The sequence below is a fragment of the Amphiprion ocellaris genome, chromosome 9 (genome assembly GCF_022539595.1).
Source record: "Amphiprion ocellaris isolate individual 3 ecotype Okinawa chromosome 9, ASM2253959v1, whole genome shotgun sequence".
Classification (NCBI taxonomy): domain Eukaryota; kingdom Metazoa; phylum Chordata; class Actinopteri; family Pomacentridae; genus Amphiprion; species Amphiprion ocellaris.
Genome location: NC_072774.1, coordinates 10,390,420 through 10,409,606, shown reverse-complemented (window position 1 = coordinate 10,409,606; position 19,187 = coordinate 10,390,420). Strand labels below are relative to the sequence as shown.

The window sequence follows — 19,187 nt, the reverse complement described above, 5'->3', positions numbered from 1 at the left end:
GGACAAGGAAGTGAAGTGAGACAAAAGTTTTATCCTTTTGATCTGGACATTTTTAGAGTCTATCTGATCTGATCAGATATGGAAGGCAACTTCTATTTAATGCTTCATTTTCTGTCGTTTCTGCCTCATATCAGATACTAGAATCTTTTTTTGAATTCATAAACGCATGACAGAAATTACTTTCTACACTTATATTCGTATCATCTGCTATGAATGTTTTATATTTTTAGTTTCCTTCTCCTCCCGTCATGCACAATTACTGAGGTTAATGTGAAGCAGCGGGGAAATACCCTGGTGTGAGTTTGTGTGTGTGTGTGTGTGTGTGTGTGTGTGTGTGTGTGTGTGAGTGTGTGTGTGTGTGTGTGTGTGTGTGCCTTCCTTTTCCTGTTCATTGTGTGTGTGAGAGTGCTCATGTTGAAGAGCTTCTGCTGGTACAAAGAGACTCTGGTCGAGGACTCTGTTTGGATTTGACACATCAAAGGAAACTTGGCAGTAGTGAAGAGACACACACACATGGCTTAAACGTGTCCTTCCAATCTGCACTCACAAGTTAAAGCAGTTCATCTCCAAATGACGTGTAATTATGCTTAATGACAGATGAAACATCGGACACTGAGATCGTTTGCAACATTACTTTTCTTAATAGTTTGTACGATGTCCGTTTCCGTATCATGTGTAGCATTTCATGTCATGTGTAATATGTAATGCGCAATATTTCTGTTTCATATGTAAAATTCAACTTCCATGAGCAACATTTTAATTAAATGAGCAAAAATCCACTCTCACATTCAACATTGTCAATGTAATGTGCAATATATTTAATTTTCATCTCATTTTCAAGTGCAATATGTCATTATCATGTGCAATTTTAATTATTACTTCAGTATAATTACCAGCATTATAGACAGTGCATTAACTTATTTTTCTGAGCAGCATCTGGCACAAGAATTTTCTTCAGAATTAATAAAGTTTTATCTCATTTCATCTTCTCACTTGGTCCAGGCAGCACACATCTGTCTTCCTCTGTAGCAAACATGAACTCATTTGGCTTTCTCGTCAGCATTTCTTCACTTCAGGTCCACTAAATTCAAATCCCAGTTTTGCCTCATGCCCATTTACTCCCGTTTAGTGATGACAGGATCTAACTTGAAGGCACTGGTTGCTATTTTCTACTGCAAATTTCATATAACACTGAAAAAAAAAACTGGAAAACACTGAAAAGAAAAATATTTTTGTCCACCTCTCGTGTTAAATTAGGAGCTGCCCTATATAAAACCCTCTCTGAGTCCATGTCATCCTACCAGATTTGGGGTTGCAGAGGACTGGAGGGCTGCTGCTGAGCGTCGGGCTGCTGCTGTAATAACCGCTGCTGCCACAGCTGCTGCTCATGCTGCTGCGACGAACTCCCACCGCCACCTTTATCTCTTTGGTCGGGCTCACTGAGTCAGACAGACACAAACTAAGAGGTTAGACTGAGACACAGACAGAAGAAAAAGAACAAGCTGGAGGGGATAAAAGCAGTATATAGAGTAGAATTAATGTTTGCAGTTAATTTAACCTGTCTACCTCCAGGTGAATGTACAAAACAGCACCACATAGTCTTTGACTTCATTAATATTAACAGTAAGAGCTCAGTCTAATGGAAACACCTTGTGTAACTCTCTCTGTAAGAATAATGTAGGTAATTTACTTGAAAAGAATGAACTGAACCTTCTTTTCTTCAACAACACATAAAAAAAATGTGCATTTCCTCTTTGAGAAAAGTTTGTCTCTTTCTCTTGTTGTTGGGTTAGGGTTAGGGGGTTGCTTGGTAGTTAGTGTTTAATGGCACTTCTGTGAGAACTCCTGTATTAGTATAAGCAAAAAAAGATGCTTCAGTACAAAAGAACAGCTCTAAATAAGGTTCAACTACAACAAAAGTTGGCTAAAGGTAGATTCTTTGTCTTTACTTTTAGATTATAGCGGAGAATCTCCCCAAATGTCACGCAAAAACTACATTTTTATACAACTGAAAGGATTTCTAACCAAAAAGCCAGTAAGTCCCAGTAAGACTTCCATTTAATTTTCATTTGATGACTTTCACTTCTCACCTGCTGTTTGAATCAGCTTAGGTGGTAAAACTACTTGGTTAGTTCAAAACCAAGATCACGCTCTGGGGGACACTTTCACAGCAAAACCCGACATGCCAGAAGCTCAGTTGCATTTAGGTCCTGAAACTACTTGGGCTTGGGTTAAAATACGACCTTTTCACTGCATGCTTGAAGCTTCTCCTGCATTTCTGGGTTACCAGGGTGATCAGTCCAGCCCCATTTAATATATGGTTGGTTGGCTGAAAAGAAGTGGCAGTAAAGATGCAATAAAACAGAAAAATATGTTGCTTTGAAACCCATCCTTGATCAGTCACAAACAAACATAATACGGTGGAAAACACTCAAAATGTGATTTAGAATGTAGTTTAGTTGTACAGGAATGTAGTTTTCTGGAGACGGGGCTGCCTGGTCACTCATGGCATCAAGATTTAAGAGTCAAGATTAAAAGTTTTTATAAATGAATTGATTCTTTGTTTCAGCTGCAAAGTTTTCTGTCAGATTTGAACTGAATGACAGGCGAGTACAGCATTTGTTTACATACAGAGTTACTTTGTGTGTTCGGTTGACCGTCTACCTGAGAGGAAGCTGGTGTTTCCTCCGTCAGAGTTCTGCTTTCGGAGACAGAAGGGGCTGTCGTGGCTCTCTGGGATGCTGCGTCCGCGTTCGTGAAGAAGTTCAATCAGCCGCCGCCGTCGCCGAAAGTTCATCCTGAACTGGAAGAGGAGCGGCCCGTCGATGAAGTGATGCTTGTTGGTGACTAGGAACAAATGCAGAGAGCACATAAGTTACAGAGAGAAAGAATGATGGACAAAAGAGAATTTCTGTAATTTTACAATATACTGTTAAACATTTATGGATGTCTAATCTGAGGAGTAAATTCTCAGCTGTGCTCCTGAACCTCCAAGACTTTAATATAGTTTCTGTGGATTCAATGATTGCAGCATTTTCACAGTTAATCCACAAACATGAACTTCGTTAGCAATGTTCTCTCAGGACTGTGAAATTTATTTTTATACCTCATATGAGTCAGCATCTAAAGCCTCACACTCAAGTCACAATTATTTTGGAAATGAGGTGGATTTAGTAATCAGTCTTTTCCACTAAACAAACCATCTCTCGAGCTAAACAAACACAAACTGGCCACAAAGAGCATCGGCCTCAAATATCAGAGCCGAGCTGATAAGACGAGTACAAATATATTTAAAGTATTAAACTGGTCAAGGTGAAAGTAAATCACAGCCATCAATATATTAATGGGAAGATGAAATGTTAAAGCTCCAAAATTCATTAAATGAACACACTCATCCCTGAAATAAAACTAGCCACCTAGTGTAAGGCTCATTCCCGTTTCTTGACCCACATATCATAACAGTATTCATGTCAGTCCTCCTTTGACAGAATCTATCGATCCAGAAACCAGCTACAGTCCTGACTCTGATCCTAAAGTTCAGATGAAATGAGAATTTAAAAAAAAAAAATCACCATCATTTCTAACTGCTGTTGTGGTTATATCATGTAAATCCAGACATTTTATTCATTAAAAACATCTTTTCCTGGCAATTTCTTAAAGCTCTCGCTTCTCTTCAGTCCATTACGAGTTTTGTCAAACTACAGATTATTTAATTTAACTGATTTCACAAAATCCTTTACACAGATGTGGAAATTGTAACTTCCTTGTAAGTAACGGCCACACAATATAGAGGCAGATATTTTAACACTTTCATACTGAGGTTACTGAACGTTTGAGATATTTACCATTTCAAGTACTACATGACATATACCACATGAGGTGATTTGAAACACTGTTATTCACAAAAATAGAAACAATCTGAAAATACAAAACAAGATTATGTTACAATAAAGTCTAAACGTGCAGAGATTAACCTCTGAACTCCCAAAACCCATTGGTGGGTTTAAAATGCATATTTTCTTTTTTTAAAATCACCAAAATGACACCACTTATCAGAGCCAGAAGCTGTACAAATGAAAAGAATCATTGAATTGTCAATCTTCAGGCAATGCTTGAACTACTCATGTGTGACATGCAAGTTAATCAGCAAAACTAATGAAATCTCTGATCAAAATCTTTTTTAAAAAAAGGCTGAAAATGAACTGTTTACACCAGATTCTTAAAAAATCTGCTCTCTTTAGTGCAAAAGAAAAGCTATGAGTGACACAGCTGCAAATAACTATTCAGCTGAACTGCAGGCAGTGTTTACATGGCAGAGGAGACAAGCATGTGAACAAATTCAAGAGATCAAGGGTTTGATAAAACATATTTAACCAATAACAAATGTAGCATGGCTTAAAAATAGCATACAGAGAAGCAAGTCATCAGCAAGTTACTGGAGGATACATTATGCAAGGTGAAATATTTTTATACACTTTATGTGCAAATATTTCTAGTATATAGAGCCAAAATTTTTTCCATTATTGGTATCATGTGTAGACACTTGGAAAACTTGTATAGGATGATTCCAGCTTATTTTTATTTTTTTCAAGACATTTTTAGAGTTCTGTCTATTTCTAGTCCTGGTTGTGCTGTTTCCACAGAGGTCCAGGACGTTATACTGCAGTGAAAATGAGCCCACAACGAGGAGAAACGTAGGAGGGGCAAAGAAAATCATTAAAATTAAGAAGGTTAAAGGCAGCAGTCAACCTGTACCATTTTACATTACATCGGTACATTCATTAACTGCATTTCAATTCCGTTGTTATTATGCTTCTGAAAGATTTTTCTCTTTACTCTTTGCAGGTTTGCGATTGATTTTCAAAATAAAAGAGTTCCAAACTAACTTCCCTTACTTCTCTCCCATAATCAATCTCAATAAGCAGGATTTTTCTAGTTTTCTATTGAATTACATTACTCAAGAACTGCAATTAAGTATTATTTAAAATGATACAACTGATTAATGTTCATCAACCTGCAATAGTATGGCACACAGGACTTTATATTGCAGTGAAAAATGAGCCCACAGTGAGGAAAAAGGCAAGAGGGTCAAAGAAAATACTTTAACTTAAGAAGGCTAAAGGCAGCGGTCAACCTGTATCATTTTACATTACATCAGTACGTTCATTACCTGCATTTCTACTCTGTTGTTATTATGTTATCATTTCATTTCTGTGCATTATTGTACCACACATTATGCTTGTGGTGAATTTACTTGTGTGAATCAGCCTTTAGCATGTTTTAAACTCCTCTTCACATTCATAAACTGAAGTGAAAAGCTGCTTTCTCTCTCTTTATTGTACAAAGTTTTCCCCAGTATGATCAGAGCCTCCTGCTGCTCCATTGACTCCACTCTGACTGCTTCATTTGTACGTTAAAGACAACTTTCCCTTATTGCAGACTGTAAGTAACCTTTAGAGCGGCTTTAATGCTGCCTGTTTGTGCCTGATTTAAATGGACAGTATAGAAAAACGACTTCCACAGCGTCCCACATTAAGCACAGAGTGGATCCATCCAGACCCTCCATTCATCATATGTATGAATGTGTGACCTCTGGCCTACAGAGCAGAAAGCAGGAACTACAACTAGCTGTTTGAAACCATCCTCTATGCCAGGGGTGTCAAACTCATTTTAGTTCAGGGGCCACATACAGTCCAATTTGATCTCAAGTGGGCCGGACTAGTAAAATCATGACATAATAACCTATAAATAACCACAATTCCATAATTTCCCTTTTGTTTCAGTGCAACAAAGTACGTTCTGAAACTGGTCACACTTAATGAAATATCTTTTTAACAATCATTATGAACAACTTGAAATTTCTCAAGAACAGTATGTGCAATTTCAACATCAAAACAACTTGTCAAGATACAGAAATTATTTGAAATTTACAGTTTTACAAATTTGCGGTTAATGTCTCCTCGATAATTATTTTTTACCATTTGCAAAGTCATCCCGTAGGCTGGATTGGACACTCTGGCCGGCTGTTTTTTTTGCCTGCGGGCCATATGCTGGACACCTCCTGCTCTACGCTCTTCATAATGTTTTTCTAATAGGAGGTGAGAGCTGCACAAACATAACCTATAAAAATAGATTATTCTAAATGATCCTCCTCTCTGTACCACGAGCGTAAAGCAACACACACAGAGTAAAGTCCACGTCCATGTAACACTAGAGCAGTGATTTCCACAGGGAAGATGACACTATGAAGTGTGTGTGAGGCCAGCAGGAAGCAGATCAGCTCCGCATTACATTAACTAAGTGCAGTGTAGTGTGTGAGTGTGTGTGTGTGTGTGTGTGCTTTGTGCGTTTTGCAGCACCACATTCCTCGACCCTGGAGATGCTCGGCTCGACTACAGCTCCAGAGAGACGGGAGATCGGACGGAAGTAGGAGAAGGAGAAAGAGAGCAGATGGACGTAGTGTGTGATGAGAAGCATTCAGGCAGAAGAAGAGCAGCAAAAGGGGAGAGAGGGCAGAAATAACTTCATCACATGATCTACATCCCTCCATTGTTTCTATATATATTCCCTCTTCTCCTGTCAGGAATCTTTTTCCCTCTTTTTTTTTTAACTTATTTAGATGACAGTAGTAATATACAGCAGCTGCATTTTTATGATATTTCCCTACTAATGGCTGCAGACGGTCTGTAATCTGCTGCAAAGTACATTGACATGACAAACGCCAGCTATGTTAAAGACTGCATTGGATTATGATTTACTATCCTGTAACTACTTAAAAATAGAGCTACATGAAATTAAAGGACGGACCAAATGTATAATGTGTATGAATGAACATGGAAACCTCCAGCAGCACTAAGAGCACTGTAAAAAATAAAAAAAGTAGACAAATGGTGACAAAAAAATGTAAAAAAAAAAAAAAAAGATGGAATGTTATAACAATTAAAAACTTAAACTATGTTAAAAAAAATCTGCAAAGCAATAACATTTTTAAGTTGATTTAAAGACTAAATTTGTGTAATTTTACAGTCATATACTGTAATGATGAAATGACTGTGTTAAAATAGAGATATTTGATGTGGAAATTATGCACAATTTTTTTTTGCTTGCAATTTTTTCTTGTCTTTTTTTAAAGTCAACATGTAAATTACTACTTTTTGGATAACTTTACTAACATTATCTGTAATCTCACAAGACAGAGATATTTACCATCTTCTAATCTGACTGTAATAGAACAGAAATATGGCAATTCTATGGCCACAGATTGAATTGAATTGACAGAATTTTCTGATTTTTAATGTGGATATTATGCACAATCTAGCCTTTTTTCATAGTAAAGGTAAAATATGATTTTTTTTTCTCTGTGGTCTTACAAGTTATTATCTGTAATTTAACAAAACAGGGAAAATCTGTAAAATAACGACCTAAAAATGTACCTATTTACCATTTTTCAATCTATAATATAATGGCAAATATCTGTAAAATAGCATTTTTTGCTCACTTCAATAGAATAGGAAAAAAGCAATTTTATGGTCACACAGTGTAAAAGAAAGAAATACCACTGATAAAAATACAGATTTCTGATGCATATTATTTATTTTTTACCATTTTATATTTCTTAATGTGTCAAATCAGACATTTTTAAGAGATTTTACTAATTATTATCTGTGATTTAACAAAACAGGAAAAAATTCTAGAATATTGGTTCATTTACATATTTATTTAGTCTAAAAAAATCTTTCAATTACTGGCAAATATCTCTAAAATAAAAATATTTTTGCTGACATTAATAGAAAAAAATATTGAATTTTTTTGGTCACACCGTGTAAAACAATGGAATACCATTAAAAATACAGATTTTTGATGCGCATTAATTACATTTTTTGCCTTTTTCTAACTGTTAACACGTAAACTCAGACTTTTTTCTGTGATTTTACTAGTTATCTGTAATTGAACAAACGGATAAATCTGATGAATAACAAAAACTGTTGAATAAAACAGCTGTATTTTTTACAGTGTGGCTCTTCTACATTAACATGCTGTCTAATCTAATCAGATATGGGTGTAAACCACAGACACCAGCATCAAATCAAATTTTATGTCATGCGGTGACTCATCAAAATCTCAGTCAGTTCATTGTCAGACTAAAATGTCAACATGAAAGAACCGCACAAAGCAGAATTACGACGACTGTAGGACTCAATCTACAGGCAAACACAACTAGCGAGTCAAAGTGTTTTTTAAAAAATAGCTTTAAAACCTCACCCTGCCAGAAGACAATTGCACACTTCACTGCCGCAGCCAAACAAAGCTTCTAACAGCTGCTGTTAATTGTGTTTTAATTGGCCTGATTTAAAGAAGAAACACAGATTCACAGCTGGAGACGCTATGTTTGAATAAACTGCATACAAAGAAGAAACAACTAGGCTCCATTAAAATGACTGAGACAAACGCTTTGGTTGTCAGTTCCCCTCAAAATCCTAAATAAACTACTAGTGAGGACGAACATACTGAGGCCTCATCCACATGTACGCGGGTAATGTTCAAGTTTGCTTTATCTATGTGATTCAAACCTTCTGTCCAAATGCACTTTTAGGTCAGTGAAATGGACCGTGTGCTGTTACCTGCTGTGTTTACACGAGGTGATTTTGTGCAATAGCAGACATGGCCTAAATAATGTCAACGCTAACCTTGCTAAGAGGACTTTCCACATGTTTACACAAAAATGAACAGTTCATCTTCTTCTATATTGAGGAAAAGACGCATCAGAATGAGCCCTCACACATTAGTCGCCCCTTTCTTTGCCACATCAGAAACAGCAAATCACCTTTCTAAAGCTTCTGATTGGCCAGAGTCTGCTTTAGGGTTTGGGTTATATCACTGTCTGCTGGTTTGGCTCTTGACAGCACTTGAATTGTTTTTGCTGACGGAGATTCACATATATTTACATATAATTGTTTTTAGTTTAAAAAATACCCATTTACATGTAAACTAGACCTCAAAAGCCTTTACTGTTGTCACTTTCTGTGAATATAACTACCTCATACAGGTGCAATAATAACCGACTCACTTCTGTGCAATACTCAACTACCACTCACTATATATATATATATATATATATATATATATATATATATATATATATATATATATATATATATATATATATATATATATATATATTATTGCTTATACTACAGTTGTGTTTTTATAGTGTTTTACAGAGTTTTACAGAGTTATAGAATGTTTGATAGCATATACTGTTGGTGCACTTAGAGACCGGCTCTTTAAATTTCATTTAAGTTTGTATAATGACAATAAAGGCTTTCTATTTCTATTTCCAAATGCATGAATGCAGAAAAATCCTTTCAACAAAGTGGACCTGACTCCACCTGATCACATGTGATGGAAAAAACTTGCTGAATGTTGTGGAGACACTGATCTTTTCCTTCTGACCTTGTCTGTTGCTGCTGAATGTGCTTCGTAGGCACATTCTCATCCAAAACTGATCTGAACTGTGTTGCAGTATCCACTATGTGACTGTTCTAACCACATGATGCTCTGTACTTACTCGTATCTATAAAGGAGCAGCTTTTGTTGTTATGAGATTGAGCCCCGTGTGCGCGTTCTGTTATATAATAAAATACTGATCTTTTTAATCAGAACTGATGCTTCTGATAGATCTTTCTGTTTACGCTTTGCAGGATCGAAATTAACTTTCAAAATTAAAGAGTTACAGATTAACTTCGCTTGCTGTTCTCCAGTAACAAAACAGTCCTTTATAGTTTTATACCGAACCTAAGCACATTACTCAAGAGCTGTTATTGAATGTTCTTTTAGACGATAGAACGGATTAATGTTCATCAATCTGCAACAGTATGGCACAGATGGTGTATAACACATTATTGATAGGATTTTCGTCGAACAAGTTTATTAAATTTGACTACTTTTGTTGATAAGACGTCTGTACTGCTATTAAAATAACATTTTGTGTGCAGCTGGTGATGTTTTAAGTAAAAGTTTTAAATACCTCGTCCATTGCTAAGACTATAATCTAAACCAAACATATAGAACCATTGTATATACTGCATTTATTCACAGATAGCATGATGGGCACGACTTCAGGCCGTAAAGTCAAACCAACGTGCAGACTTGTGGAGTCACATGACACCGAGGTTGTACTTTCCTCAGGTTTATTACTCAGTAACATTCTGTAAGTCTACTCACTCTTGAACCTTGGGACAGGTCAGGTCGAGGTCAGGCGACAGAATTAACCTTGTGAGGTGAGAAATTCAATCTCGGTCAGTGTCAGATATAATGTGGGTCAGTTTGAACAGCTGGGAGCCCAAAAAGAGCAGATACATGATTTTTAAAGTTTATAGTCACTCATCAGAGACCATATTAACCTATGTTTTTTAAAGGCGGAGAACTTTTTATGTGTATTTTTATGAAAAGGCATCCATCTAGACATATCAGTGAGGCTAAAAGTGAAAAACGGGTTCTTCTTTTTAGACTTCGACATGGATTCGGCGTCAAGTTAACTGCATGCGTGTGACAGGGCTGTAATTAAACACCCACAGCAGTTATCAGATTGTAAAACCCCAAAGATCAAAGCTAAGACACATGTATCATAGAACCACATGATGCCAAAGTCCTCAGGTTAAGGAGGAGCTGTTTGTACCAGAGAACTTCTAACAGGATCACGTAGACATGAGCTGGAATCTGACAGCAGGAACAACCGGCTTCACTGTCACCAGGAATCATCCACGGACCCTCAATCTGTCAGCAGCTTCTAGTGAGATGTTGTGCCACTCGGTTGGAGCTGAAGCAGCACAAAATAATAAAACTGTTGCTTGTTCTTGTGTGAATTATTACCTGATCTTCAGCATTTAATAACAATATTAAGGCCACACTACCTGATTGAAGCTAAACAGTGTTAGTGGTACTCGAGGTGCTCGCATTCACACATTCAGACACCAATGACAAAAGAGCTGCCATGCCAGGTGTTTGGATTCCACTGGGAGCAACCTCGGGTTCAGTGTCTTGGCATGAATCGCCAACATTGCAATTAGTGGACAACCAGCTCTCCCATCTCAGCCCCAGTTCCCTCCTACGTTTGATAGAAAATAGGGATGGGGCCGATCCCATCCAGTATCGGTATCGGGTTCTGATACCAACGTAATTCACGGATCGGAAATTTCTGCTCCAACCTGTGGAGATTTCTGGTCCATGAACCACATCTGTGTTTTAATGTTGTGTGCTGAAATGACTCTGAAAGTGATTCCCTGCTGTTCGGGAAACCCATTCCACATTTTGCAGCCAGCCAGCAGGTGAGCATTGAGCAGCACTGTGGCTAACCAACTTTTCATCACATGTCCGCTGTGTGGAAATATGGGATGTACGAATGCATGCCGCACCGGATCGCAGCTAGAAATGCATGGCTTGCTGGTTTGTGTGTTTCGACGCATCTGCCAGACTGTCAAGCTGAAAGCTGTCATGTGAACACTTAGTGGCCCGCTAGTGACCGTCCACCATACGAGCGATTTTTAGATGCTGTGCATTTACATGTGAGAAAAATGCATCTAGTAGCTTAAGGGTTTCAAACTGACTGTCAATATTTATTAAATCCAAGACAGACACACACAAAAGGTAAACTTCTCTAACACTACCCCTCTCCAAATAAAATACAAAGGGCTGCTTCATCTGATCAGCACAGATTAAGTACACTGGCTCTTGTAGCATCAACAAATCAATATCATACTTGAATGTAGCGAGGAGTTTATTACAGCCTCATATAAAATCAGCAATAATGATAATATTCAAGCAAACAGAGTTCTGGTATCGGAATAGTATCGGTATCGTCAGATATCCAAATTCAGGTATCAAGATCGGATCGGAAGTGAAAAAATGTAGATCGGTGCATCCCTAATAAAAAACATCCAAAATCGTTCATTCTGAGTGATGTTTCTAGCCAACTGTTTATACTAATTCTACTTTTACCTCTGATCTGGTGTCCACCAGCGCTTGTGGGAAATATGTTGCTTTAAAGTAGATAAATGCATGTAACAGCATCTTTTGATGACAAATCGCAGCACAGTTTATTTAATGGAAACATGCATAATTCTGTTTGTTTAGCCACATTTTAAAAGTTTGCCTTAAGATGACATGATAAAATGATAACCACACAGAAGCAAGGCTTATGCTCATTAAATAGAAGCGAAAATCGGCTGCTGTTTGGAGCATGGCTGGTAGTTGCAATGGGTTTTAGCAGTGTTTTTTAATCGAAAAACACCAGCTTGCAGCAGCTAAAAAGTCGAAACAATGAGCTAAAACACAAATTATCCACAGCCCCAAACATGTTGCTTCCAGCATGTGTAGAAAACCAAAGCTGTGATGTTTAGTTACTGAGCTTTCACTGGAAAAATCTGCTTGAGAGAAGAACTTAACAAATTCTCTGTATGTTGACCACATTCACAGACAATCACTCAAATCAAAATACTGATTACATCTTCACATGTCCCATTCCAGTCCAACTAATGTAACAGTGTGATCAGTAGACTCCCTCCTCACCATGCTGGATGATGCCATGTTCAAGGAGCCTCCTCCCCAGCTGCTCCGTCTCCTCCCTGGTCGCCATCTCGCCCTCCTGCAGCAGCCAGTCGATGAACTCCGAGGCCACCAGCGTCCTCTCAAACGAGACGCCCTCCTCCTCCCTGCTCTGTAATAGGTTGTTCTCTGTGTTCATTAGTCTGTGGAGAAGAAAGAGCATCATTTAGCTACTTACTGGTTAGGAAACGGAGACTGAGGAAAGGAAGAAGCCACAGACTGTTGAATTTAAAAGGCAGCTCAATTGCTGTCTTAAACCCGCCAGTGACTTTAAAAAACATGTTTTTTGGTTGTTTTTTTTTTTTTGTTTTGTTTTTTTTTTTTTAGCAGAACCAGAATCAGTAAAACCACATAGAATCAACAGGTGTTTAACTTCCATCAGAAAACTTCACCAAATCTACACCTAAATTGTCATATTTCATAATTTGTCATCATATTTTATCCTATGTGTGTCATTTAAAAGTTCACCAAAAATAAATTGTTTGCTCTAACCAGATTCTGTAAAAAAAATAATTAAATTCTGCACTCCTTAATGCTATCATAAAGCCATGACTGACTCAGTTGGGACCAATAAGCATGTGACAAAAAATGAGGGACTTATGGGCTGAACTGCAGGCTGTATTTACACAGAAAAAGGAGGCAAGTATTCAAACAAATCAGAAATTTAAATTTTAAAACATCTATAGCACGCAGGTTAAACATTTGTCCATTATTAGTAACATCTGTGGGAACGTAGAAAAATGTTGTCTATGTTGATTCCAGATATTCTTAATTTCTCCAAAGTAAGAAATTCAGCTTGTTTTTTTTTGTGTTGTTTTTCTTTTTTACCTTTTTAAAATGATTTATGGTAATATTACTGTGGTATGCTGTACAAATGACATTTTTGAGTTCTACTTCTACCCATGGTTGTGCTGTTTCTATAGAGGTGCAGGACTTTATATTGCAGCGACTAATGAACCGACAGTGAGGAAAAATGTGACGGGAGCAAATAAAATGCTCAGCAACTGCTCTGGGCTCTGAGGGTTAAATCAAGTTATAAAATGAGACACGTTGAATAAAGTGATTTTGATTAAATATCTCAATTTCAAGCTTAGATTTACTTAAATTTCCAATGGAACAGGCACGTCACTGATTAGAAGTTCAAGCCTTTCAAACCCTTAATAAACCCCCTCAAATGAACTGTGAAAAAATTCCGTAATTGGAGGCATTTTGGTTCTGAATCAATTTAGCATCTAACGTGCAGCATTAACTCTATTAAAGAAGCCATTTGAATATGCCCCAGCACTAAATTTGCAACATCCTCTGGCTAACGCTTCCACAGTAATTACTGCAGGGGCTCATTCACTTCAACAGCTTTATATATACCACATACCAGACACAAAGTGAGTTATAGAAGGCTCCAGTGTTTCTAATTGATAGCTGTAATATACAGCCATAGTATTGTTTTACTATTCAAGAGTGTATACTTGGCTTATTGTGAAAAAGTGAACTTTCTTCAGAGGGAATTTCCAACAGAGAAAAGCTTCCAACCCAGCAGCTCTGCCCATTTCCCCACTCTGTAATCTGCACAGTCTAAATGCACGAGCACTGTGCTGTAACCGTCTCCAGATTAGCACTTCAGCCACATAAGTGGAAGACCGAGAATGTCTCTTAAAGCTATTCATGTTATTCCTAGAACCTCATGTACTGAAACTATATATTAGATTTGCACGATTAGAAGGTAATTACATCAAGAAAAACCTCCCAGATCTGCTTTGCTGATATTAACTGGTGGTTTGACTTTGGGGGCTTTTCTTTATTGATGCATATCAGAAGGTTGCATTAAGTGCTGTGGTCTGCTCTGGATGGCACCAGGTGACGGACAAACAAAGACACATGTACAAGCTTGTAAAGAGCAGAACTGCTGACTCTCTGACTATGTCACTCTCCTAAAAACACATTCACACCCATCACTCACACCCAAACGCTGTCACCTACGCATTCAAACACTATAATAAGAGCCCTGTGAGAAACAATAAGTGTTCTGTGGTGCACCTGGACATGCCAAAACATGCACCAGCAAAGAACTGTAGCATCAAAAAGACTTCATGTTGCTGGCACAAATCCTATTCCCACATTCTGCTGTAATGGGCATCAATCATTCACTGAACCGTACAGTGTAATGCAGACAAACAGATATCATGTACAAGTGTGACAGTAACTCTGAGATTTATAGGAATGGTAAGAAAATTTAACGAGCAGCAAACAAAAAGATGTCAGAGGAAAACACCAGACATTCAGAGCTGAGGGAATTCAGCTCCAGGCTCAGAAACCTTAACAACCATCGACCTCATTAGACCGGTCCGAACAGGATAGAAGAACCAGAGCTGCGTCTCCATCTGACAGTGAACAGATAATCGTTAAAACTGTATTACTGCAACCAGGGAGGAGACTGTTTCCATGAGTCTATCAGTGAGTCAGTCAAGAGATTCAGTACGACTCTGAAAAGGTCAATGAACAATAGACTAAAGAAAGAGTTACGCATTTTAGGAAATACACCTAAATGATGTCACTTCTGCACAAAAACATTACGCTGGTTAGCTTAAGCTTAGCATAAGATGAGGAAAAAGGAGCAACCACCTAGCCTGGCTATCTCCAGATCTACCAGTACCTTTATAGTCTCACATAGTCAGACCTTTTTCCACAGCAGTGGGTCAGCATTGGAGAATGATCTGACTGCATCTTATTATCCTTCTGATATAAAGGAAAGAAACTCTTCAGCGTGTCTGTGTTTCTTTAAACCAATAATGACTGTCTTGTGTGGTACTAAGCCCAGGTTACAGTGATGGTGCCCCTGCAAGATAGTCACAGGGGGAATTGTTTTAGTGGAACATTTACTCAGAGGGAGGTGAGAATATTCATAAAGAAGCCCAACACACTGAAAGAACCAAACAGGGATGCCATATTGTACAAATCGAATCTTTGGCAAAACTTTCCATTTTCAGCACGCAGGTCGCTAAGTTGGAGGTTGTTGTTTCGTGTAGCAAACGGGATTTTGAAAACGGCGACGCACAGATAGTGAAAGGAAGCGTGAGAGAACAGCACAATCCTATAGTCCAAATTTGTTGCCTAATAAGTAAAACAAGCCAAGAAATGTGACATAGAAGCCACAACAAAATAGCAAAGTTTTACATTTAGGATTAGTTTGGATTAAATAAACAAGGTGTAGCATGTTTGTCAACTCTCTGAACCCAAAAAAACCACTTGCAAATCTGAAAGGTTTTCTTTAGAAAATGTCCAAAATTGCAACATTTGTCAGTCAGAAATTGCAAAAACTTCAAATATTGGCGGATGTGAAAGCTTTTGACACTCATTAAATGTATTGTGTGTGACATATGGTTTTGTCAGGAAAAAGAGCCTGAAACTGCAATTTTTCATCAAAATTACTTTATTCTACATTTGCTAAAAATAATCTGTTCGCACCAGATAAAAAAATAAAACAGAATTCGGTGCTCCATGGTCACATGATAAAAATTCAAGAACTTTTCGGCTGAACTGCAGGCAGTGTTTCCACAGAGCAGAGAGGAGACGACAAGAAAGACTGAGAGGAAGATAAAACATACTTGGGCGATGAAATAAATTTAACATGGCTCAGAAATGGTATACAGAGCAGCAAGTTGCTGGATAATACACTCAGCATGGTGAGGTATCTGTGCAGATTTGATGTTCAGGATAGTGTGAAAAATGCTTAGTTTACAGAGGTTGTAAAAATTTAAATAGTAAAATATCTATAGTGCCTATTTCAATTTTTTTCAGCTTTTGCACAACAAATAATCAAAGAAGTTAATTGTTTTTTTAATATATATAATTCATGGCATTTTAACTGTGTCAAGCTGCACAGAAGAGATATTTGAGTTCTTTTTCCTTCATGGTTGTTCTGTCTCCACAGACATGCAGGACTTTATACTACAGAGAAAAATGAGCCCACAGTGAGTGAAAAAGCATCCTAAAACTACTTTATGCATGTTTTCCCTTGTTCCCTGCCTTTATGCCAAGCTACGCTACTATTTGATTGCTCTAGCATTAATAATGAAGAGTGGCATCAATCTTAGTAAGAAATCAAATGTGCATTTACCACAATGTTAAACTATTTCTTTAAGAGCAAAAAAAGCTGGCCAAGTGTACATAAGCAATCCAAACAATGTATAGTTCTAATCGATATTTGCCACAGGCCTTTTAAAACCATCAAAAGAAGACAAATTAATATCTTATTGGCGGGAAGAACATTAGTGGCAAAACCATTAGTGCTCAGGGAAGAAGGGCTTCTGAGCTGATTAAGCTAAATGGAGTTCTTAAAAAATGAAATTACATTAAATGAAACCTAAAACATGGGCAGAATGTAAAAACCTTCCTCTCTGCAAAAAGCCTCAACTTGTTTTTACGAGCCCTTTTGGCCCGAACCGTCCTCCCAGTGTGGTTCATTAAACTGTGATTGAAGATCCGGAGAAAGCTGCGGGCTGAGAACAACTGTACAGTCATTAAACTTGGTCCCAGTGTCACGCTGTACTCCTCAACCTTCAAGTTGAGCACAAAAATAGAACAAGAAAATGGTCTGAGGTGCACACAAAGGGCTGCCAAAGTCTCTCTGTCATGTAAAGTCAACACATGACTTGCTTAGATGTCAAATTTTGATGGATTAGGAGTCGTAGAAAAACAACTGCTATGACCCACATTAGAGGCCAGCATCATAATACAAATGTTGAAAGAGCTGCACATAATGTTCCATGAGACCTGACTGTGTACACAATGGCTTTTAATCCATTTAAACATGTTAAGTCAACAGATCATGGTACGCCAGCTCAAAGGGACTGACACAAAGTACTGTACTCTGCACCTCAAACAATAGCAGCTTGAGCAACACAGTGCATTATTCACTACCTGAGACTCCAGATACAGTATATAAATGGATCATGATAGCTTCAAGTGGGACGATTTGAACTGGCCTGACCTGGATATGCACTCAGAGAAGCTGTTCAGTCAGCATATATAACTCAAGCTGAGTGGTGTCCACTGAGATGGTGGCAGGATGGCCTCGCTTTTCACTGTTCCCAGATCTGGTCCTGCGTGAAGGTGGAGGACTGATGACTCTACTCTCATACAACTTTAAAAACAGACACTGCCACTTTAAAGCTCATTCAAGGGCCACATAAGATGGATGTACAGTAAGCAAGCCTTAGCATCAGGAAGCAAGAAAAAGTTATTGGAAAAGAAATTAGAAATTAAGAGGTGACTTTTCCAATTGGGAAAAACTCAAGTGACCCACGACTCTCTATAGGATAAACCACATATAAATAATGGATGCATGAATGGAATTACACATTTTATGAATGGGTCGAATTATAAAATGATATATAACTTGCAAAAACAACCAAATGCTAAATGATTACCAAAACATCAGACCTTATATGATGGAACAAGCTGAGTGTGGAGTTTTTCTTAGATTTCGCCTTTAATTATTTAACACAGAATCGAAGCGATTTCTAAATATAACTCATTTCTAAGCAGAGCTGGAATGAAGTAAATCACGTTCCAATGTCCCTGCTCTAAATTACCTAATTGAGTGAGGATGAACCACATTTAAATAATGAATGGATGAATGGAGATACAAATTATATGAATGGGTTGAATTCTAAAATGATACATAACTTACAAAAACAAGCAAATGCCAAATGATTTCCAACACATCGGACTTTATGTAAAGGTTCAGGGAGCTCAAGGAGTGTGGAGTTTTTCTTAGATTTTGCCTTTGTTTAACACAGAATCGAAGGAATTTCTAAATATAATTAATTTCTAAGTAGAGCTGGATTGAAGTAAACCACTTTCCAATGTTCATCCTCTAAATTACCAGATTGAGTGACTAAAATTTCAAATTAAAAGACAAAATTTACATGTCAACAATGCATACATACATTACATGTGCTGATCTAGAAAAAATCACTACAGGCAACACAGTTTCAGAAAATAATGTCAATATTAGTGAGATCGATTTTTCCAAATACATAGAGAATGATTTGAGGTAGGCATGTCGCATTATTCCAGCACTAATGATGACTAATATTTTAAAAAGTGCAATATTGAAAACATGTTAATAATACACAAATAATAATAATTTCATAAATAATGCAGCACCAGTAATTATCTGGTTCTCAGGTAAGAACAACATACATGATTGCAGCTGCTCTTTGCCACCTGTATTTGTATTTTGAGAGTCATTTTTGGCCACAAAAAGAGACAATATTCACAACAAACTAGATTAAAGATGAAACTGACTGCAAATTTTCTTACGATGTCATGATAATATCGTTATCATCAATTCTTTTGGCCGCAGTGATGTAATCTGAGAGATGACTGGAAGCCTTTTATTGTGACAGGCCTAATTTGAGGAGACGCTAAGTTGTCCATTTTACAGTAAGTGATTATATTGCGGGTTTTTTTTTCTACTTGTTTTGGTTGGTTTGCCTGTGGGTTTGGTCTCAGCAGTGGTTAAAGTCTGTGTCTGTTTAAGCTGTAAGAAAACCAATACTGCACCTAATTCAGAACCTTAT

The 19,187-nt window shown here is 37.5% G+C and overlaps 1 protein-coding gene across 3 annotated transcripts in view; it reads right to left on the bottom strand.

Moving 5' to 3' along the window:
- The window catches only part of LOC111574009 (DEP domain-containing mTOR-interacting protein), a 70,032-nt gene that overhangs the window by 33,155 nt on the left and 17,690 nt on the right, over positions 1 to 19,187 (bottom strand). For all 3 annotated transcript variants that reach the window (XR_008602723.1, XR_008602722.1, XM_023278385.3), the window contains exons 5-7: positions 12,568 to 12,746; positions 2,665 to 2,847; positions 1,302 to 1,439 (exon numbers count right to left, since the gene is read on the bottom strand). Coding sequence is in view for 1 of the 3 variants with exons in the window: in XM_023278385.3 (XP_023134153.2) it covers positions 1,302 to 1,439; positions 2,665 to 2,847; positions 12,568 to 12,746 (500 nt within the window). In the remaining 2 variants the exon portion in view is untranslated. The remainder of the gene's footprint in view (positions 1 to 1,301; positions 1,440 to 2,664; positions 2,848 to 12,567; positions 12,747 to 19,187) is intronic.